Source organism: Pyxicephalus adspersus, chromosome 7, assembly GCF_032062135.1.
Source record: "Pyxicephalus adspersus chromosome 7, UCB_Pads_2.0, whole genome shotgun sequence".
Lineage (NCBI taxonomy): Eukaryota > Metazoa > Chordata > Amphibia > Anura > Pyxicephalidae > Pyxicephalus > Pyxicephalus adspersus.
The window spans coordinates 55,486,372-55,510,616 of record NC_092864.1 but is presented as its reverse complement, the minus strand read 5'-3'; the positions used below and the strand labels follow the sequence as shown (position 1 = coordinate 55,510,616).

The window sequence follows — 24,245 nt, the reverse complement described above, 5'->3', positions numbered from 1 at the left end:
AAAATGTGCTAACCTGCTCTTGATGTGCTGTAAGGAGCCAATACATTGAAACTTCCCTTTCACCATGATAGCCAATCTTGTACAGAGGGCTTCACATTCCTCCATGCTGCAAATATAAAAGCAATTGTTACATTTATATATATATATATATATATATCTTTGAGTTCTTCTGTTTCTATAATCAACTTAAAAGACAAGAGGATGGTTTATACATTTTGGCTGCTCTCTTAGCAATGTGAAATATACCACTCACCTGGATGAATTTGGAAATGAATGCAAAATTCATAAGGCTCTGGAACTTCACATTTCGGCTTTAATATCAAAATGAAGTTTACAGTGTACTCAAAACACAATGAGCCCAAATCACTAAACTTCTTCAAAATTGTTTGCTATTAGGTAGCCAATTATTTTATCCTTGACAGAGTAGAGCAGATAATAGTGAGCATTACTAAAAGTCCAAAACATTGCAGTAGTGCAGTGCAGTGCAGTGTGTGGCTGCACCTGCACATAGAACAGTGATTTGTTACTGTACAAAAATCTTTAAAATATCCAATCTAGGTGTGCTGGATCACCAAAGATCTCATATGATTTCTCCTAAACCCTCACTACTCACACACCAATCCATATCCCTCCTATTGTGTGCTACTTTCCCATCCTCTTAGATTGTAGGCTCTTCTGGGCAGGGTCCTCTCCACCTCCTGTGTCATTGTATATGTCAATTGCTACCCCTATTTAATGTACAGCAATATTCTGGCACTATATACAGTAAGTCCTGTTTATAATAATAATATGATGGTCTAACATCTCCAGTCTTTAAGAACTTTAGTAAATTTGGCCCATTGACTTTGGTGAGGTTGCTTGAACATGCATGAGCAGTCATCCCTATCTAGTCCATTGCAAATATAACAATTTTACTGATTTCATAGCCTAACTATGTAATTAATAATATATTTTTTTTCTCAGTGTGGTTTTTTTTATATCATGGCACATTTTGTTTCTGCTACATATTCCTTCATTATATTTTTCAATGTTTTTTTTTATTTGCTCTTTGTACTGGTATCTTATAATCCCCCCAACAGCTGTATATAGTTCTTTCACATCATCATGCCTTTAATTCTTAAACTTCCCTAAAATCCAATTACCCTGCCTGTTGCCCCATGTTATGACAGCCCATTACTGAGTGTACTGGCCTATATTCTCACTCCTACTATAGTTCTCACCTCCTATCAGTGATTTGCTCTTCAGCCTTTTCCCACATACCAAGAATAAAAAAGAAAAATTGAAGCAAACATCTTAATTTATTGACACAGCCCAGCAATGCCTCTCTGCCTCACTTTTCAATTTCTTTAGCTTGACATGTGCACCTCAATATGTCATATTATAGTAAAGAGCAGAGGGATTTTATATGGTGCACAAAACACTGGAAAAACTAAAACATGTACAGTCATTATGTGATGGAATCACAGCACTAAATCAAACAGAGCAAGTGTGCTGGGTCCATCTGATTTATTATCGCTTGTACATACTCTTCCATATCCTCTGAGAAGACATCGTGTATGCAATCCCAGATCTTTAATTTCAGATTCTGGAGAGGCTTATTAGGTGATAAAACAGAAATCAAGAGATAAGGAGCAAGGAAACATAGCTTAATCAAAACCGTATAGAAAAGAAGAAAAAAAAAATATACTTTTAAATGGTTTGATTTTGTTTTCCTTGCATCCTCAGTTCTGGCAATAACTAATAATGGTTAGACATGAAACAAAAAACAATTGATGTACCATTGTACTGTAACAATTGCATGCCTATTATAAATAGCTGCTTTCCTTGTTTTAAAAATACCCCATTCACTGAGTGCCATGTGTAGAGTGTGCCAGCACAGCTAATAATGAGATGGTTGATTTTTTCATATGTTTGCCTCCAATAAAATTACAGATATAAGATGTGAGTTTAAAACCTTTTCATAAACAAGGCAGTTTATACATATCAGGGGGTGCTGAGAAGTTCCTGACTTTGCCCAGAAAGAAGAGAGCCCGAGTTATGAAATACCACATATATTCTTAACCCTTAGTTAATGCTTTAGATTTTAAGAGTTATTGTTAAATGTAAAATATAATTTATCCAGTATATGGCAATATATGTTCATATACCAAGGGAGCCTAAAGTTACTTTTAGTGGGAAATAGGGAATTTAGAGAATTGTATATGATGAGGATGAATTCGATTTACCAGTATGCTGTCTTATAAAATGTAGGTTTGTGGATGATACAAGAGCAGACCCCCAAATTGCAGAAGTTGATCATAACAGAAGTTATAAGAGATATTCTAGTGACACTGATGTGAACAGAAACTGCAGTTCCATAACATACAATTGCAAGGGACAAAAAAGCCCTCACTAGTTACCTGTGAGACGTTAGCACCACTGCACATTTATCCCTAATTTCTTCAGAAATAATCTTCCAAAGATGTCTTTTAGTTTTTGGATCCATTCCTGAACTTGGCTCATCCTAGAAAACAATAAATTATTGTAATCCTAGTGACAACATTTTAACAATGCACCATACCCCTACCTATTATGGTTGTGTTTAGAGCATGTAGATTGTTAGAAAAGAATCACATACATACAAAGTATTGATTGATATGTGACAACCATGAGAGGCAGTCATGATTTTTGGGATCCCAACTCTAATACAAATGTTGTATATGTCCACTGCATACAGTATATAAACGAACTGTATAGATTGCTGGAGTAGACCCATTCATCAGTATTCCCTTTTGCGATGTATATGTAGGGCAGTGAGTCTATGAGGACCCTGCTTGTTCTGGCAGTAGTCTTACCTCCTAGCCCAGTTATCTACCAAATAAAAGTTGACTATGCTATCTAATAACATGAAGACTATTTAAAAACATGTGCACAAAACAGACCAATATACACATTACATACTTTGAAATAGTTTCCAGAAACTGAAATGTAATTGTCAATTGACAATTTAAAAGTGTCATTTAAAAATTGATCTTTTTACCAGTAGAAGAATTGATGGCCTCCCAATGAGGGCGAGAGCTGTTGAAAGTTTTCTTCTTGTACCACAGCTATAGCTGGCAGTTATTCTGTCTTTGTACTGTACAAGTTGGAGTTTATTAAGTAGTTTGTTGGATACCTAAAAAGATAGTAAAATATGACCAGATTTTTAAGCAGACTCAAGGAGATTATATCGATGTAGTTTGTCTGAGTTACGGTGAGGCAAGGTAAAGCTACATGTATGCATGGCTATACTGATAACACTTTACACTGTCAGAGTCTACTCCTACTATATGCATTTATTTTTCACTGCATTTAAACCTTATACCGTCCCAGGGTGGTTCATAAAAATGTTGTTAAAAGTTTTTACAAGCATTTTCAATACCTTAAAACAACTCAATCAGCTTTATAAATACTGGCTAGTGTTTTCTTGGCTTAAAGTGATTTAAAATAACAGCATTTATATAGTAGTGAGCTCTTCCGCAGTACTTTCTAGAGTTCATAGTCATGTCAACATTTCGCAGAAGCTCACAAGTTACTGTCCTTACTATAGTCAACCATCAGTAACATCTAGCACTATATGCACTTTTATCAATGAAGACACCATTCAAACTATATGGCATTGGTGACTTAGCCCACTTACCCAGTCCCCATTGGTCCTGATTTATTAAAGCTCCCCAAAGCTGGAGAGGATACACTTGCACCAGTGAAGCTGGGCGATCCAGCAAACCTGGAATGGACCTGGTGCAGAATTGAAAACATGTGCTAACAAATAGCTAATGACATATTCCAGGTTTGCTGGATTACTCAGCATCACTGATGAAAGAGTATTCTCCCCAGCCTTGGAGAGCTTTAATGGATCAGGGCCATTATGTAATTGATTAACTAGCATTGCATTAAAGCAGCCCATTCAAATTCATGAATTGCCAACAAACCAGAAAGGACAAAAAAAAATAGAAACACACACACTATTTTTTTCTATGCAGTGCACCACAACAACCAGTAGTCTGTTATTTTGCGTCAAGGTGCAATGCATCCATATTCTCTAATGTTTTGGGGTGTCATTGATAATAAAAATCACCTCAAACACACTCAACATGCAATAATGCATGTTACAGTAATTCTAGTTTTAATACATTCTTTTAGTTATGAACAGGCCCTTCCACTGTGTATCAATAGTATATAATTTACTTATGTTGCGAGAAGTTTCATTGCACATATATTTATTGGGAAATCATGTTGCTATTTTATAATTATACTTTATAATCCACCAACATGGTATGTTCTTTTTATTCCTATTGTCCTCTTGATTTACTTTTTTAATATTCTGAGGGTTCTTTCTAACATAACATAATAAAAGAAAAAAGGTAACATTCAAGTACGTTGTGTAAATCTGCATCTGATTATTAAATAACTTGAAATGTTGTACTTACTGATTTGATATTTCTTTCTGGGATTCCATGTATTCTTGCATAATAATATAGGTGTTCTATTCCAGTCATCAGTTCATCCAGTGCATCCTCCTGAGGGCAATACCCAAACGATGAAGAGTTTGTGTTGAATCCTAAAACATTCTCCAGACTCCTGGAAAAAAAAAAGATCAGAAATCTGGTAAGTAAACCCCTTCCTATTTATTTTAACCAACCGATTAAATATTTATATTTTGTGTATACCCCCTGCGATTTCTGACTTGGATATTTCCACTAGATGGTGAAATATCTCCCGTGAGCATCTTGAATGTTGTGGTCTTTCCAGCTCCATTAACACCAAGTAGTCCAAAGCACTAGAAAGAAACCAGTTAATTTAGTGGCCAAATTCCAAACAAATACAAGGTTACAATACAACAGATAAAAGAGAAATACACATCTGTAGTACCAATGTGATACATGCTGATCATGCTCAGATGTTTTTTTTATTTCGCCACATATAAGGATAAGAAAAAAGAATATTGTTGCTTTGTGTTAATATAAATGTTTTCTTATTTAATATATAAGTGCTGCACATACTTTACTGCATATTCTAATTGCATTCATAATCAAGGTATTAGACCCTGCAGTTGTTACATTTGTTAATTTATAATTATTATTAGTCTGTTGATAAGACAGAAATGCTTGAATCAACTGTACTTCCCTTTGGAATGCTTACCTGCATTACACTATCCAGTGTATGTAAGAATATAGTATGAGGTTCTAATCACTGTGGATGGAATGGTGAAAAAATCTTGTATGGAAATTAAGTAACATGTGCCTCTACCAATATAGCACAATGTGCAGCAAATATTGCTTCTGCTGTGTTCTGGTGACAAATTGATCACTTGCTAATACTGATACTAAATCAATCATTCATTGTGTTTATCCTTTGCAGTGACTGGGCCACCAGAAACCTCACAGGAACTTATATGCCTGAAATTTTTGAATATCATGCTATCCTTAATGTATAATGTTACCCGGTAATAATTACCTCTCCAGGTGGAATAGCCAGATTCATGTTGTTGACTGCAAACACCTTTTTGTTGACCATGTGGAAAACTTTGGTCAAACCTTGGAGAACCAAAAGATCTTCATTTGCACTACCAGCCTCAACTCTGTCTCTCTCAGCTTTCACATCCTCATCTTCATTTGGGTCCTTCACATTAATGGGATACAGCTTCAGCAATTTTTTGAAGAAGGTCCTAGTGCATAAAATGGAAAAAGTTTCTTAGCTTTCCTCTGAGCAATAAGGTAAATTACACATTCTCCTAATATTACTGCTAGTTTTTGTGACAGCTGGTAGAACACATAGCTCCAAAAAGAATGTTGTAATATATTTTCCACTGCAAATACCACATTAAAATTAAAAATGGAAAGATTACCCCACACATTTGCTTTCTCTCTTTTGTAATCAACAAGTCAACTGTTGTAGACAATTCAGTTTTATCCATTTCTGTCTGTATGATATTTTACACAGTTGACATATCTGTGTGACAAACCTTTTGGCATTTGAAATAAAATGTATCTCATGCTTGAAGAATAACATAAGCTGTCATGTCTCCCATTCTGGATCAAGGGTGAAGTACATAAGAGGCCTTGTATTAGCTTTTTCCTGAATTAAAAACTGCTTGAGCATGCTTTAGGACATATGATAAAAACACCTATTGGTGTTTATACAGCAGTGAATCAATGAATATTAAAGTGGACCAAAACTCAACTTTTTTTACTTTACATAAAATGGTAAACAACCCTTATATATCAAGTAAACATGTAATTGATTTTTTTTTTTTTTAAAGGGTGAGCCGTCTAGGGATCTGCGGGCTTCAAGGTAAGTTTCCTTGTTTATTTTTTACTTTAGTTCTGCTTTAGGACTAGAAAGATAAACAAATAAAGTACGTCTATCCAGTTCTATTATTGTTAATATTCATTGACCATTTCAGAGTACAATTTCAAAGCTGAATGTAGGCTTTGTGCCACACACATTGAAAGCATTGAAGTCTAAAGCATGTTTACTTTGAACAGTAAATTTTCTCCCATTTCCCCCTCTTTGTTTTTGTTCCCTTTGTTTTAAAACTTAAAAAAGGATTTTGGTTACAACTTCAAAAACACTTACTTAATACTGTAGATTATTCCATCGTTCATGAGCAGTCGTAGAAGAAAGCAGAATGTTCCTTGGACAGTCAAAGCCACAAACATATAGCCTAGTATGTTCATTCTGAAAATATCCACCTTCTCATTATTTCCATAGATGCTATTTATGTCTTGTATGGCCTGTTGCTGAGATAGCTGAATCAGCCCATAACCAAAGCAGAACTGAGGGAAGATCTTAAAAACATTTATGAGCGTATTGTATGTGTCAGTCAAGCTCTGTAAAAAAAAAAAGGAAAAATCTATTAAAATATGTTCAACTCCAGTATTCTACTTTTATTATATGTATAAATGCACTAGGGAGTTTTAGCCAAGCAGTCGATGTTTAGCTAAATTACTTATGAATCTGTTGGCAGCTTTTAAGGAGTTTATCATACATGATAAAAACAGTATGCAGCCTGACAAACAAAACATAATTTTAAAAGCCCAACTCTAGGCTTAAAATTTGCAGCTCTAGGTTTTTTATTTCTGCCTGCAATTTTCTCCTTCAGTCCGGGTCTGTACCACACAATGCCATAGGATGTCCTTTTGGCTTAAATGATTCTTAGCTGAAGCTAACCCAAGGATACTGTAAGTGTGGGAAATCACGGGCCCACCCATTAAGGGAGCATCACGACAACTTCCAGCACTCAATGCATGCAGGAGTTATTTCATGTACATAGTGTACATAACTGTAAAGATTGCAAACAGGCAAGTAAATTTGATTTATTGCAGAAGGGATATGGTTTGTATTTGAAGAAACGTGGTTTAATATATTTATTGCACCCTTAAGTTAACCTCTGCAGCATCTGTAAGATGTAAATGCATTGCACTAAAGTCAAACTCTTATATCAAACAAAGTGATTAAAGAAACACTCTTTGTTTATAAAGGTTCATCGAGGGCCAACAAGACTTCATGTTACAGGATCTCAACTAATCTGCACAAATATTTGTAATTATTTGTAGCCTTGTTTGCAGTCTTCTGTATACCTTATTATAGTTGTGAATACACAGCTATACATCTTGTATACCTCTTTTAACAGGTTTGACATATCATTTATCAATTACTGAGAATATCTCACCAATTCTTTTGTCCAGAGGGATCATTTATCAACGTGTCTAGGAAATTCTAAGATATAATCTTCTCCAAGTGATTAGATCTTACATGGTTTCCCTCAGAGGGTCACGATTATGATAAAGAAGATGTAGTGCAGAATATCAAAGCAAATTATGTAGTTGAGAAGGTGTTTTGGTCCTATAGCCACCTACTGTTTATTTTTTCTGCACACTAGAAAAGTTAGGTAGATGCAGACTGATCAGGCCAAAAACTCAAACTGAGTAAATGTAAAACTACAAAAATGTTACCAATAGACATTTCCTAAGCCATTTAAAAGATATTTCAATGTTTACTATAGGGGCTCAGTTTAACTGTACTCCCTGTGCATAAAGGGCAATTATTCTCAAAGTAATGAAGAAGACAATGAAAATTATTGACCTAAAAAGGTCAATAAAGATACAGGTGGTATAGAATAAATAAGCATGTATACATGGACATTTAAAATGTGTTACCATGCACTTATTATGTCCAAATTATGTTGTAAATTAGGCACTGACTGATCGGTTTTAAAACAAACTGTTGATTGTTCATTGCTAACATTCTAACATGCTTTAAAATCCTGGGAGCTGGAGAAGGAGGAAAGCACAGGAAGAACCTTAATGACATTTCAAATCATTTTTTTAAACCAATAACCAAACGGGTAGATCAATAATAGTGTAAAAGTTCTTCATTGGTGCCATAATGGTGTGTGAATGCAAGGTGCCTGAATATTTGACATGTATGTGTTTCAACCTTCTTTCTAGCTCTGGAACTTCTTAAGGCTATTAGGCTGTGTACATACATCAGATGATTCTCGTCTAATATAAATGGTCGGGCTTGTCTCAGGTGAGAATTTGACATGTGTGCAGAGGTCACCCGACATTGTTAATTGATCCATCCAGAGGTGTCTACTCAGTCTTACTGTATATTGTTCTACATGTATTCTAGGATTTTGATTTAACAATGAGTCTGTTGTTGAAATTGTTATAGCATCTTACTTAAAAGGCAGAGAATACAATGATAATGAAGTTCATGCATTTGTGTTAAATATTAAAAAATATATACACTAATGAAGAATAAAAGCAATGAATACCTGGTAGTCTTTGTCACTTGGAGATTTCTGCGTGGTAAGCATATACACTACAGAAGATGAGATGATGGTATTGATGCCAATAAACAGGTTGATGCAGACATACGTAATGAATGCCATGCCAGCATTCTTGAACTTTCCAGCTATCAGATACATCCAGGAGAACGTGGCATAACTAAAAGACACAATGGAAGAATTTAAATTACTGGTAAAGTATCTCCTTCAAATAATGTCAGGTTTATTGATGTATTCTTTTGTCCTCAGAGCATATGCTAGGTAAATGAAATTGGCTTTCTAATAGTATGCAATTAAAAAAAAACTGATTCTATATAAAGCTGCATGCCAAAAAAATTGTGCTGCACCACTAAGCAGCCATAGTATTTGCCAGAGAAGTCCTTGTTCATTTTCATGCTGTGTTAATCATTGCTAAGACATTTATAGTTTAGTTGCCATTTTACTAAAAAGGGGTTGCTGTATTACAAGTGGAGCAATAAAAATGGGAACCAAAACAAAGAATTTTCCTATCGGGAATATTCTTTAATTTATCTTTAATAAAATCTAATTTGCTACCATAGGCAGCATCTTCAATCTTCTTGTTTTTTTTTTAATTTCTATTTTTATCAGCTCCAAAGATACAACTTTTATAGTTTTATAGCCCCCACCACTAATAAATATTCAGCAGGCTATGACAATCTTATTCAGAACTAAGAGTCTATAGGCCTGATTTATCAAAGCTGGAGAGGATACACTTTCATCAGTGAAGCTTGGTGATCCAGCAAACTTGGAATGGATTTTTTCAAAGTCATTTGCTAATTGCTTGCAAATGTTTTGAATCCTGGACCAGATCCATTCCATGTTTGCTGGATCACCCATCTTCACTGGTAAGAGTGTATCCTCTCCATCCTTGGAGAACTTTATGAAATCAGGCCCTATATCTATGATATTGTATATCTACTGACATTGTACATCTAAATATGTTACAATGACTTGATGACCAAATAAATATAACTCTATGGACCAGCAGGGAGCTGGGTACCTGTGAAGCAGGGAGGGGTAAGGCAAATTACCAATGACAATATCTAAGGGGAAACCTAGAAGCAACACAACAAATGGAAGTCAGTCCATGCTTGGGTCAATTCAAGAGATCAGTTAGAAATTAGACATTTATACCTAGTACAGATGGAAGGAGAAGAACGGTAGATGGCAGTATAAATTTGTGTTGCCAACAGAAGGTGGAAGGCAGTAATTGTACTGCTTGACCTAGAAGCTTGGGGATGCTTGCTTGCCCTTCAGCAGAGCTCCTGATCGTAATGATTGCATTGGTCACAACCTACTTTCTGGCTGTGGGCTTTGGGATTACCTTTCTTGTGACAACTGACAGACAAGGAATGACAGGCAAGTTAGGAGAACAAGTGATTACAGGGAGTGACAGAATTAACAGAGCACTGTCAAGGAACTTAAAGGGTGAATGGAGCTAGGATTATTCCAGGGCAACAATTAGACAGAAATTATATAAGGGAATAACAAAGGCTAAGAAACTGGGATTCAGAGACATCAGGATCTAACAACATTTTTCTGTGGAAAGTAATAGGAAATGGCAGGCTTAATTAGACACCAAGCAAGGCGGAAACAGAACCCAAAATACAAAAAGAATATCAGACAGCAGCAGGACAGCCAATGGAAAATGATAGAGAGAAGGTATCATCGCACAGCAAGACTGAATCTGACAGATCTATACAATACAACTTATATCCAAATAAATAAAAAATAATATTTACAGCCCATTAAGATAATCAGCTTACCCAAATAAAATAAACAGCAGAGACACTCCTCCAAGGTTGGGGTAGTTGTAGAATGCAGGAATTTTAAAGGCTGCTATCATTGCTATGGACAGGGCTACTGGTATAAAGTAGATGGTCTGATGAGGAAAACAGAAAATAGGGTAACTTGCTTAGTTGTTTTCAAACATAACTAATCTATTTAACAAGAGAAATGTGTACAAATGAAGAAACCTAGAACAGCTAGCATTTTACAACATCATAAACTGCAGTTTGCAATTGTCAAATTTTTTTTACTCCTTTAAGTTGGCATGTGGCAGCTCAGTTTTCAGACTTGTCAGGTAATTTTATTAATTCAAAACATATTTTGAATTTCCTTAAAAAATATAAACCAATTAAGGAATAGGTTTATTTGTTCTGTATTTAACTTTTAGGAAACATCCGACATCTCTGCAACTAAACCTTGGAGATAAAAGGTTATATACTTTTTCTTGAAGTCATAGAGCCATGCTTCTTTTATGCCATGAGTATCATAAAACTGCCAAAAATTGAACAAAGACAGTATTTGATCATTTTGTTAAATCTGGGGCCCTAAAGAAGATTGTACAATCAAATTGTATAGTCTACAGCCAGTTTTACAGCTTCTTTCTATATAATTATTTATATGAAAAAGAAAGATATCAACAGGAAAAAATAATAATAGTGCCTAATTCATAAAGTTGCAATTTGTGATGCTGCACATTAAAAGTGGAATCCAGAACACAATATGATATGATCATATCACTTGAGTCATCAAAAAGGGAAAGTCTTGTATTTTAATGCAGCTTAAAATGTTGTTCTTGCAGTTCTACCACCTGATTTGCAAAGCTCTTTTACTAACTGAAAAAAGTATCAAATCTCAAGAGTTCTTTAACTTTTCAGCTGCTGCAAGCTAGTAAAAAGCTAATAGTTGCACAGTCAGGCAGTATTCATTTCATGTTCTAGAAGTGTCTTAAAAGATAAAAAAGCCCCAAAAAATACTTTATTTTTTTTTCTTACTGTAAGTCCTGCTCGACTTCGAATGTAATTTGAGTAAAAATGCATAGGGCACAAGCTTTCATCACAATGAGGAAAGAAGCCAACTACTGAATGGCTTTAAGCCTTTTTAAGCCACACTTTTTCTTCATGATGTGGATAGAGTAGGATAGGGTTGGCAACCTGTAAAGTTTTTATTGATGTCTGTGTCCCTGTTGGATTTATCCTCTCTTTTTTTTTGTATATGTTGGGTATACAGGCAGTCACATCCAGAGTTCCCATCACTGTTTTGTATTTAAGCTTCTTCTTTGATTATTAGCAAGGGCTAGTTAATGATAAAATTCAAACTTATGCACCCTTAGACATACCAAATTAAATGTAATACAGTTATAGACTAATTCAAAATAGGAAAAAAAATACCCTATCTAGTGCTTTCAGAACCATGGACAGCTAATAGAACTCCTTACCAGTCTTTTAAACCAGTATTTGCTTAAACTAAATGACAACTCTGGGTACAGTATTAATAAATGTTACATACATTTATACATTCAATACCATGAATAATCACGAGTTATTATAAAACAACTCCAAGCAAAATATGTTCACATTGAATTGCTTTATTTATTGATCCTCTGTGAATCAATCCCAGTTTACCATAATATCCTTTTCAGAATGAAACACTTTTTGTAGATATAAGCTATCTTGTGGTTGAGCTGTTACTATATAGTATTTTTGTAGATAGCAAGCAATAGATTATTACCGGATGGATTAGGCTCATGAGAATAAAGAACATTCAAGCTTTCCCCAGATATCACAGCTTTGTCTCAGGGCAAAGGTAGTTCTGTGTAATAGGTTGTGCGTTATCATTATTGTGCATGGTTTACGCTTACTAAATTCATTTCTGATTGCTAATATTTACTTGTGTACTCAAGATATTACCACTGTAATCCATGTTTTCTTGTGTTTGTCCTAAACAAACACAACCATTTAGTAGTTTTCCAGCAACCAAAAATACATACATGGAAAATAGATTGTATCTGTGTCAGGCAATTTTGGCTAATGTACTTTCTGGAAAAAATTGGTAATGGTAAAAATTTGAACACGGGACAATTATTTAAAATATCAGGGTCACAAAAGATAGTATATTATTATAACTGTATAGGGTGAATACATATATTAATATTATATAATATAGATTTTTTTTCACAACTCTACTTTACATTTCCACGTTTAAATGAAGATTCTTGATAAACAGCAAAAGTGACAGTGATGGGTTGGCACAAATTATAGAACTGTCTGGAGTGCTTAAAGGGGTCATCCTTAATTCCTATAGATTAAGGGCCACTGTATAGTCACCATTGGCTGAAAAGTCAATTCATACAGGCAGCAGATCAATGCAGAGACCAAAGTTGACTGCAGCAATTCATCCTATACAATGATTTTTTGCTAGTATGGTTTAAAAACTCTTACAGTAAACTTTTCTTACAATGTTCTGTTGGTGGACACAGAGGTTTGGTTACTTATCTGGGGCTTGAAGAAGCATTCCAGTTGTCATAGACCCTGTGATTTCCAGGATAGCAAAGGCAGATACATGCAGGCATTTGTCTTTTTTGTTTTCCACTCATTGGGCATGATTTATTAAAGCTCTCCAAGGCTGGAGAGGATACACTTTCATCAGTGAAATGGGTAATCCAGCAAACCTAAAATGGATTTCTTATAAGTAATTTGCTATCTGTTAGCAAATGTTTTCAATCCTGAGCCAGATCCATTCCAGGTTTGCTGGATCATTCAGGTTCACTGATGAAAGTGTATCTCCAGCCTTGGTGTGCTTTATTAAATCAGGCTCATTGTGTCTTTTTTATAGATTGTACATAGTAGATGTTTTTTTGTAAATAATTTTATTATCTACCCACCACTAAACCATGGATATCCAAAATAAGCTATTAAGAGTTGTATAATTTTCCCTCACATCAACATATTCTCTACTGTAACATTTTAAAATTGATGGCAGTGGTATTTCACAGTTTTATATTCTCAAGAGACATGAAGACCCTTGCTATAGGTTGTGACGTTACATATTTTCACCAAATTCTAATTTATCTTGACAGCATTGTCTATAGGATCTGAGTATGGGCATCTTTGTGGTGTAACCTCTATGTTTACCAGTACACTCATACACAAGGTGCCACTGAAAGGTAGATTTTGAGTTCTATGGAGATAAGTTTAGGTTTCCTTTTTCAGGCTTACTCAGTAGACAGTGCAAGAAAGTGCAGTAATCAAAAAAGGGAGCACACCTTCTACAATAGACTAAACGTGGCTACTGAAGTGCTCTTTTATTTCTAACACTGCTGGGCTAATTATTTTTTAGTGGAGATTTTCTTTAATATATGTTGTTTTAGCTTTTTTAGTTTTTGTGGTCTGGGATTTAGGGAATTAGTCTTTAAAAGTTCACTTTTCATTTCTAATATACAATGCACAAAAATAAGTTCCAAAACTGGTAATGCTGCAGTCTAAAATCTAACTTAGAATGCTTATTCTTGAATTCAAGTTCCTGGTTGCTGCTAAATTAACCAAAATTATTTGCTGAATATTAAGTCTGCTTCTTTTTTATCTGTTTTTTTTTTAATGGAAGAAACAGCAACACTTTTATATTTAATGTATAAATTCATGTTCACTTCCCTATGGTCAAGTGTGAAGTGCTCATGTTTCCCTCAACTTTATTTCATTTTTATTTTTGTGTCCAGTCATGCCCAGTCAGCATATTATCTTCGTTTGTTCATAAAGTGCAAAGACAAACATTTGACAAATGACAGGGACCTGTCCTTCACTGATCCTCTTAGCAATATACCCCGACTGTCACTGACACATCCAAGGTCAGTCACAGAGTTTTGGCTGTAACTTGGACTATTAGGGTTAATGAGGTGTAAGAGAAAAGTAATGTCGATACAGTAGCAAGGACTGTGTTGAATGACTAGAGCACTGCGATTTGTCTCTGAATACAGCTTCACTTTTCTACAAGTGCTTAAGGCAGCTGTCTGTGTTACTCAGATGTTTCCTATAAAATATTCATATCAACTTTCTGAACATTATTCAGTGTGTGCAGGGCAAGGCTGCAGGCTAGCATAACAATTATCGGGCTACTGTTGCTAAAAGCAAAAAATCTAACCTTAATTTTAGCTACATGTATTTCTAGATTGCAAGACTTTTGAATTAGGGATCTTTTTTTGCAGTTATTGGGAAACATATTTAAAAACCAGCTCTTTGGTAACGGTGTAAAGAAAATTTTAAACATGCAAGAACTATATTTTTACAATTGGTTGTGACGGTCCCATATAAATGCTCCTTGTGGATCCACTTGTGCCCCAGGCAACTCATCCAGATGTAAGACTGGCTTTCCAGGTGGCACAGCTCTAGGGGTTCCAAGCTGATCCAGCTAACATATTCATATTCCCTCTATGGTTTAGTACAGATCTCACTACACTAAATAGGGCTAGACTATTTCTCAACACCAATGCTTCCCCTGCAGACTCTCCTATAGCAAGGTAATAAATATGGTTTCACAATTAGGCCAAAATGGCATAAATTTGAGTAGATGTTTTTCGGTGGTACCTGACGGCCTGGCCTTTCACAACTTGCAATACCAACTTATACGCTTACTACTCTAACTACGCTTTTATCATTTTGGTTACTCATAGGGCCTGTTTTATCAAGGCTCTCCAAGACTAGTGAGAATAGACTGCTATGGGAGAACTTGGGTGATCCAGCAAAGCTGTAATGGATCTGGCCCATGATTGAAAACATTTGCCAAATTTTAGCAAATTATTTTTATGAAATCCATTCCAGGTTTGTTGCCTCACCCAGGTTCACCCATGATAGTCTATCTTCTCCAGTCTTGGAGAGCTTTAATAAATCAGGCTCATAGTAACCACAGCCATTAAAATAGAGGATACCTAGTACTGTAGATCAAGACACACATACATTGGGCTAATACTCTAAATAGAAAAACACTGCAAGCACAGTGTAAGATGAACAAAGATGCTAACTATTGGTTTAAAATCTAATAGTAGTTTGTCACATTCAACTGGACTTTTAATGTTAAAGATATTCACAGCTCTCCAATCGGCTTTATCAAAACTGGTGATGCAACTTAGGAAGGATATGAATTGTCTTCAACATTACAAGAACAAGTTCAGTGGAATGTGACTAACTATTACTAGAGATACAACGACCATGATTAATGAGAAACTTCAGATATATTGGTATAACATCTTTCATTCTCACAGTTACCACATTTCATTACATCTACAACCTCCTCGGACTTCACAATGCAGGGGTACAGAAGATAAAGAGACACTGTCACTTTTTACTATGCAGGGCAAAGCAACATTGTCTGTGTAGTTGTCAATACCAGACCCACTAATACAAGCATGTTTAGTGATTTCCCCTCCTTTTTCATGTCTATTTAGGGTCCAACACCAGAATTTTTTGGTGGCCAAAATAGATTAAGGACTGGCAGCCTTATGCACCAGCCCCAACATGACTATATGTTCAGGTCTGTTTAGTAGGCCGAGCCATGTTTTCTCCAACTGTGGCTCTCCTCTATATTCAAAGCGCTCATTACATTAGTGCAGTGGGAATATTGATACCCTCGGAGATGGACAAAAACATCACTGATGTCAGGTAAACTTACCTGAGAGGGACAAATTGCTCATCGCTCAAGCAATCCCTAATAACTTCTAGAGGAAACCTAAGGTTTCATAGAACCCTGGTTGAGAAACACTGTCTTAATCACAAAAAGGGATGTGAGGTCAAATAAAATGATGATACCACATCCCTTGTGTTTTTACACATTTTCAGTTTTTTGCAAACAATGGGCCTGATTTATTAAAGCTTTCCAAGACTGGAGAGGATACAATTTCATCATTAAAGCTGGGTGATCCAGCAAACCTGGAATGTATTTCTTCATAGTAATATGCTAGCAAATGTTTTGAATCCTAGACCAGATTTCTTTCTAGGTTTGCTGAATCACCCAGCTTCACTGATGAAAGTGTATCTTCTCCAGCCTTGGGGAGCTTTGATAAATCAGGCCCTATATCTTAATATATAGTGTACATTGTTGTATGTACTTGGTACTATACCTGTTGCAAAAAAGTAAAACTACAGCCTCCCAATTACAAAAATAATTGTACGCTGACATATATTACATTTTTTGTTTTGAGTTTTAAGGCCTGTGTCTCCAAGGTATTGGCATTATTAGTAACAGTAACTGGTGTTAGTATGATCCAAGTCAGTATATAAACATATTTTGTACCTTTATTATCTCCCTTATCTTTCCACAGTTGAATACATTTAATTATTCCAAAGCAAAGAATAAATTGAGCAGTTACCAAGTCATAGAGGAAGTTTGTTATCCAATAAAGGACCTCTCCAACGCCAGCAATGTGCTGCAGTCTCTTCGACCCATTGTCATACTCTTTCACAACATAGGTAACAAAACTTGCAGTGGTGATGGAGTAGCCAACCAGAACAGAAAGTGCCACCATCGTATTCACCAGGGTAATGGTCCTGCAGAGGGAAAAGAATGATTCTCAGAGGAGGTATCATGTCCCCAACAGATGGGAGCTGTACAATTCTTGGACTCCCTCATCTCTCAGCTATTACTTATGAATAAAAATACACAGAGAACTGCTACACAGTTGTTAAAGAGATAAATAAGGGTGCCTAAAAAAACAGACAGGTAAATACATCTTCTGCATTACTGCGGCACGGCTTTTAAATTATGAGTGTGACCATAATACCCAGAAATGTATTAAGCCTCTAACGGAAAAAAAAAGAATTTCTAGAACTCTGGAATCCCAGAGGAACATGAGGCAACATAAAAGACAGCAATATATTTTGTGTGCAAGCTGATGTTTCTGTGTGCAAGCTTTGACTCAGAATCCATTTTTGTGTCTGTGATTTTCTGTTACCTCTGAATTTTATATAACAATTCCACTGCTGTTCAATAATTGGATAATAAAGGTGCCGCAATGCTCCAGAGAGTTTATCTATATGCTTGTGGCCAACATCTGCATATTTAAGGCAGGCTGAAAATCTTGTTACAGAATAGGGTTTGGTAATATTTCCCAATTTGTTTACTTAAAGATACATAAGTGTGGTTTGGGGACAGGTATATTTTAGTTTGTTTATTATCTATGTTTTTTTTCAGTATTTTTACTAACTATACAAAATTGTTTGTGTCAAGGGTCCATCCATCTCAGTGCATTTTGGGTTTTTCAAAAGGCAGTGTTTACTTTAAGCCTATCAGTTTCGAATATAAGCTTTGTATGCCCCATTTTAATAAAGCAGGTAATGAAAGAGGGGGGTGGGGGCATAAGCAACTTGTGTGGGAATTGTAACTTAAACTATTAAACTTTGTAAATGGCATGCTTTTTTCCAGAGCAGCTGAGGATGGACATATGAAAATGAGCCTACAGCTTCGACTTTTGGTTTAGGAATTAAAATACTATTTATTCACGAGTGATATTTTATAGTTACTAATTAATATTGTTACAGGATTTAAAAAAAAAAAAAATATATATATATTAAAAGTGATTTCTTACGCGGTAGATTGAGTCACAGTTCCAGGCAGGGGCTGATTGTAGACAGAAATACCTAAAGAATAAGTAATAATAGTTTTCTTTATTGACATGTCTACTATATTATTTGACTATTTTAAAAAATCTATTAAGTGATTTAAATACACCCAGTCAGTCAAGTCCTTGTAGTGTTTTAAAGGGTTCCTTTAATGGGCTTTCATAGAGATAGATGCTGATTGGCTATATAGCCTTGCCCATTGAATCAACATATTGAAAAGTGGCTGATACAATAATATATCAGTGTACTTAATATACCAATACTGCCGAAAAGAGGTGAAATAATGGTGTCTGCTTGACTTATTTACAATATGTACCTCTGCACTAACCAAGAGCAAATAAACATTTAAAATGCATTATGAATTGTGTGAGAAGAAACAGAAATTGTATTTTAACCTTGTAAAGAAACATAAAATTACCTCATGTAAAATGAAAGCTGTGTATTTTTATGTTGATGTCTTCTGAAAGCTCAGAGCAGTGGAAAGACCACAGTTAGATCATATCTAGTTTATGCTGCTGCAGGTAAATTATGACATCATTCTGTATTGGCTCCACCCCGCAGCCACTAAACCCCGTGGGAATATTATTATGCTTTATAAATTAAAATCTAAGAAGCTTAGTGTCATTTAAGGGAACAAAAAATAAACATTTTAGTCTCACTAAGACAGGCGAGCTATTATCAGCCAAAATTAAATGGAACCTAGAAAACCTAGAAAAATGTAAAACTGTCCTATCCAATGCTATGTTAGGATGAGAACATATTGTTTCACTAAAAAGAAAAAGGTACTCTTTTTGTAAAAGATTCAACCAAAAAATAAAATATGTATTACCATAAAAACATTTGACAAGCTAAAAAATATGGAAGTATGCATAAGCAGGGGATGCCTGCAGTGCCTAACCACATGTCTTTAAACAACTGCGATCACTAGGGTGATAGCTAAAATACTTAGCATACTTATTTTTTTCCTGCAAAAATCAGCCTTAGCCAACCCATCTATCCCTATTGATCTTTAAATATGATTTGCAGCCTCACTGACGAATGTGGAGGCTTATAAATGACTAGTACCAACAAAAATAACCTATAGTTGGCTTAAAAAAAGAAGCTTTCTCTATGTCCGAATCTATGTCTAGGGACATTTTCACTACTCAGTTCAGATTACTTAGGTTTGTCACAGATTGACTTTAATTTTCTAATTTATTTAAAATTGACATTGCCATCCTAGAAAAAGATGTAATATCCATAATAAAAGTCAGCTTAAATAAAAGGGGCTGCTTTATTATTAAAGCAATTGAATATCCATATGCCGTAAAAACAAAACTATGAATACCTTGCAGTTTTTTGTGTATATATGTGATGAAACACTTCTATGGTCTACAATATTAAAGACAAAAATACATAGATGAGAATAAGTAGCAACACACTGTGTGTATTTTGTCTTTGAGGCAAACCCTCAGAACGGAATCTTACAGTGGGAGCTTTATTTTGCATTTGTTTTTCTGGAGCAATTCACAAATGTTCTGGCTCATTCCCTGAACCAGACTTCTAAAACGGAAATGTGGCACAGTGAAAATCCCTTTTATTGGACTTTTTATTATTATTTTTTTACATAGGAAGCCTAAGTCCAACCACGAAAATAGGATTTGATTCCCTTTCAAATCACTAAAGCTGCAGCAGACTTTTATCTGGCCATTTTAATCCCTCTTTTTTAAAGTGTCAAAAGCTCTTCTACTAGGAGGGATTTTTGATGAATTGTACTTCAGAGAAGTTTATCTCCATTCATTGTAGCACAGTCTCTGTAGTTTTATTCCCAATGGGAAGCTAAAGGAACAGAAGCCACAGCAGTTACAACAATGAATTGTACTGTTTGAGTAGCAATCATAGAAAGGCAGGAAAACTAGCTCAAAGCAGTGGCTATAAAGGCTGAACTGTTGGAAAAAAAATAAAAATCTGGCATGTGTAATAAAGGAAAAAAAAGTGCATTTACTGCCCACCAGCCAACCAGATGCATCCTTTTTTCTACCCTTTGCTGAAAAACCGCTGGAATATGGTTGTTTGCTATGGGTATTGCAGGCAATTTCATTTCCTCCAGGTTATTAGATAAGCTTCACCATTTGCTGGGTTACTTCAAGGACACGATGTGCAGGGTAGAAAAAACTATGGTGCATCAGAAAAATTTAAAATAGATATTGGCTTTCATGGATTCTATGTACTATGCATTTTGTTTTCCAAGCTAGGCATCTGGCTTTTACAGTACATTTCCATACTGTCTGGAATGTTGAAGTTCACATAAATGTATTTATTTTCAATTCTCCATTGCCCTAGACAGTGTTTCTGAAATAATGGATTGGGCCCCAAATTGGTTTTCAGGTATATTTGTGATGGTTCACTACCACATAGCAATGTTATTATGTAGCCAAGCGCAAAATTAGTGGCAAGTGACCCAGTGAAAAACCACACTTTGTTATAAACGGTATATGATATGGCTGATATATTATAAATAATGTGGTCAATGCATGCCAAAAGACATTTGTTTCTCTGTACTGAAATTGTAAAGAACTTACCAACCTGCAACACCAGCACCTCTTTTAAATAGTGCTAATTCAATATGATTGATGCCACAGACATGTATTAGGTACTAATGTGAATCAGGGGTTAAGGAAATGACACAGGCAAGAATGTTAGGTTACCCTGACAAAAGTCAAAAAGGGTCAAAAAGAAACAAATCATTTATGTCTCTTGGCTAAAGCCTACAGAAATCTTAAAGAAAAGAGTGCCTCCAATTTGATATATGACTATTGTTAATAGCTGAGTCCCAGGACGGTAACGTGTTTTTTTATTTGGGTCCCCATATTAAAAAACATCCCTCCCCTAGGAAATAATGCTCTCAAATTCCTGGATGAGTGGTGAAGCCATAACATTTTTAGCATAACTGAAATGCTTACATCAATCTGGTTAATAAACTTAGGATGGGAAATTGCATTGCCAAATTCTACATACAACATAAGCATAAGGGCCAAAGCTTTGTGTGATATCATTTTTTCTTCTCCACATGCACAAATTACCAGTACCATTTTTATGAAACAAAAAATGTGCTTTGTGGAAATAAGTATACATAACCCAGAGAAACATGCAAACTCATCATCAGACCCAGGAAGTGTGTGCTGCAAAACCATCATGCTAGCCAGCACTGGGCTGTATTTCCCTCTTGCAAATGACCCCCTCTAAAAGAATCTGTTAAAGCATTTGTTTGATGTTGGAAGATAACAAGTGTTATTTTTAGCTGAGCAGTGGCACAAGCGCAGGAGTAGTTAGGAAACGGGCTCAAGGGAATCTCCCTGGCGATCTGGAGGATAAGCTAAAAGCTATAATCATGATGGATAGTGGTATAATTAAGCTGTAATGTCAGTGGGATTGAATGCAGGACCTGCATAATGGCCTCTCACTGCAAGATAAATGCAGGCCTAAATCTAACGTGTTTATGGAAAATAAGCGGTGTCTAGAGATCATCAAAATGCTTTATTTTCTCACTGAAAGAATCACAAGTCCTCCAAGAATCAATTCCAGCAGCACTATTGTTTGCACTGTTGCTAAGTGACTAAACTTTTATCAAATATTTATCATCAGCTGCCCATCGCTCAGTGGGAGGTTACTGAATGTAATTAGAGGTCTAGCATTCAGACAGAAAACCGCGTCATTTTTGCAGAGCGTATTTTTTTTTGCAGGGCTGTAAAATGCTTATTTACTGAAAATCCTAAATAAAAAAAAGTGGGGGAGGGAGTAGGATGTCTTTCGAGGTGCCTTGGGGGCCATGCACTATTTACCTCACATGTGATGTGGATTAGAGATGTGTGAGAAGCTGGCTGCTTATTCATATTCAATGGATTGAAGTACCTTGACACATTCATGTAACTTCAAACGCTGCCATGAGCATCAATTTTACATGAAATGTTAGATGCTGAACCCTGATGTGCTGGGAGTCTTGCCTGTACACTGAATATAGATATCTACAGTACAGACTGTCATACTGAGATAAGGCCGGTGGGTTTTCAGTAAAAAAAAGTGTCTGGTCTATACCTTGATCTAAGTCTATATTGTGATCCTTAACTTAAAAAGCTTGTTTTGTATAAGTAAAACTGTAAGGTAAAAGTAACAAAATATTTATGATGCAAGGTACTAAATTTCTTCTAACATAACAGCTTAGGGCTCTGAAAGTTGGAACTATGTATATATTAATGTGGTTACATTGTATTAAAATTGGAATTAAATCTAAAACTGAAAAGATTGTAAATAGTCAGGCTACTTATTACAGAAGAAACACGTATTGTCTCTTTTGTAATAAAACAAACTCAGGGTCATATCAGTCTTGAGGTTGACTGCAACGATCTACCATAGACTTAACCGCATTTCCTACTGATCCCATTCAATACATGTGTGCAGTAGATCATAGCACAGTTCCTTAAAGCGACAAGTCGCTACTGACTGCACAGTTACTTTTCCTTCTCCAGTGAAAAAACTGCACCTCAGCTTCAGTTAACCATATTACAAAGCAGTTGTCAAACTTTGTGGTTAAAAGCATAGTAGTTGGAGAAGAGTGGCTTGGAGTGGCTGACAGCGTGCCTATCAACTACAAGTCAAGTTTTTCCTTAAGGCCAACTTCAATTTCTTATTTGCCCTATGCTTGTAGTAAACACCTTTTGTGTACATTTGCCTCTCTCTTCAATACGGCCCAAAGAATGTACTGTAGACTATCCTTCCATTACCATACCATTCTGCCATTGTGACACTGCAATACAGTTCTTAGCATTACTATAGGTAATCATATATCCAACTGTAGTTATTTTCTATTGCATAGTTCCAAATGTATTTTCCTGAATATATATATTACAACGTCCTTACTGTATTGTTCAGCCTCCTCTTTAGGTAGGTTAGCTCTCAACAGGAAGTTGTTGAAACTGTTTAGGAATGCTGGTAGACTGTGAGTGCCCCAATTATTATACCAAACCTAGAGAGAGAAGAAAATGTTGGGGTAATGTTCATCAAACAAAGAAAAAGTTTATGGACAAGCATTTGCAATTGAAGATGTTTACAAAACATGTATAGATTTCATCAAGTTAAATGAAAAGTAGTTTTGTCATCAGATATTTAGCACTTATATTATCTTAAGTGTTCCAGAATCAAGTGTCTTTGTTTTTCTTAAGTGTTGTGATATTGATTTTTATGTTCCTTTTTTGTCATCTTGATAGTAACCTAACTTTACGGCAATAGGAAAAGTGAGGAGGGAGCTACAAATAAAATAAGATAGAGCTTGTGTGCTAGCATGCCAAATTATAATGTTGATAGGCATTGGAATTATTAAGAATGCTTCAGTCAGTGATGTCTAGCTGGATGCTTGGAAGCTCCCCCCTACATAGGTAACTTCAGTGTGTATGTAGGGTGTAGGTGGCCAGGTCTGCAAAGTAGGGGGCAAGGGTGATCACAACTAATTAAATTGAAATGGTCTGTCCAAACTATCCATTTCATGTGTACCTAATACTGGTGACCTACAGAGCATAATCTAAGTAGAATTACTCAGGTCCCCCACTGGGGGTATTTTATGGTTTATTTATTTTATTCTTCTCTTTTCTTTATGTTTTCAGACTGATCTTGTGGAATGTGAAGCCTTCTTGAGGTCTTATCTTAGTGGTCCAATGTCCTCACTGATGCAGAAAACAGTGCTGACTTTAGCGCCAGTCTCTGCATCATTACTCTGTAATTGCAGGCCAGCACAATTAAGCCTCCTGAAAAAAAGGGTGGGGGTAAATTCATGACTGTCTGCACTCAGTTTGTCTTCAGTTTTTTAGGTTAAATCAAACTGTTATTCATTTTGATAAACTAAGGAGGCTTTGTGGTAAAAAAAGGACATAATGCACTAGAGAAGAGGTGAATATTGCAGCACGATCGGCAATTTTGTTTGACCAGACCAGACCAGAAAGTTAAAAAGGACATAATACATACAGGAATGGCAATTCATACTATATACA

At 35.6% G+C, this 24,245-nt stretch overlaps 1 protein-coding gene across 1 annotated transcript in view; it reads right to left on the bottom strand.

The window, feature by feature from the left end:
• ABCA12 (ATP binding cassette subfamily A member 12) overlaps positions 1-24,245 on the bottom strand; it is a 56,559-nt gene that overhangs the window by 10,943 nt on the left and 21,371 nt on the right. Inside the window, exons 19-30 of the mRNA XM_072418543.1 lie at positions 23,122-23,227; positions 18,192-18,243; positions 16,977-17,154; positions 10,600-10,715; positions 8,801-8,972; positions 6,598-6,851; positions 5,476-5,686; positions 4,689-4,798; positions 4,449-4,599; positions 3,020-3,154; positions 2,400-2,503; positions 14-106 (exon numbers count right to left, since the gene is read on the bottom strand). Of these exons, the coding sequence (XP_072274644.1) occupies positions 14-106; positions 2,400-2,503; positions 3,020-3,154; positions 4,449-4,599; positions 4,689-4,798; positions 5,476-5,686; positions 6,598-6,851; positions 8,801-8,972; positions 10,600-10,715; positions 16,977-17,154; positions 18,192-18,243; positions 23,122-23,227 (1,682 nt within the window). The remainder of the gene's footprint in view (positions 1-13; positions 107-2,399; positions 2,504-3,019; positions 3,155-4,448; positions 4,600-4,688; positions 4,799-5,475; positions 5,687-6,597; positions 6,852-8,800; positions 8,973-10,599; positions 10,716-16,976; positions 17,155-18,191; positions 18,244-23,121; positions 23,228-24,245) is intronic.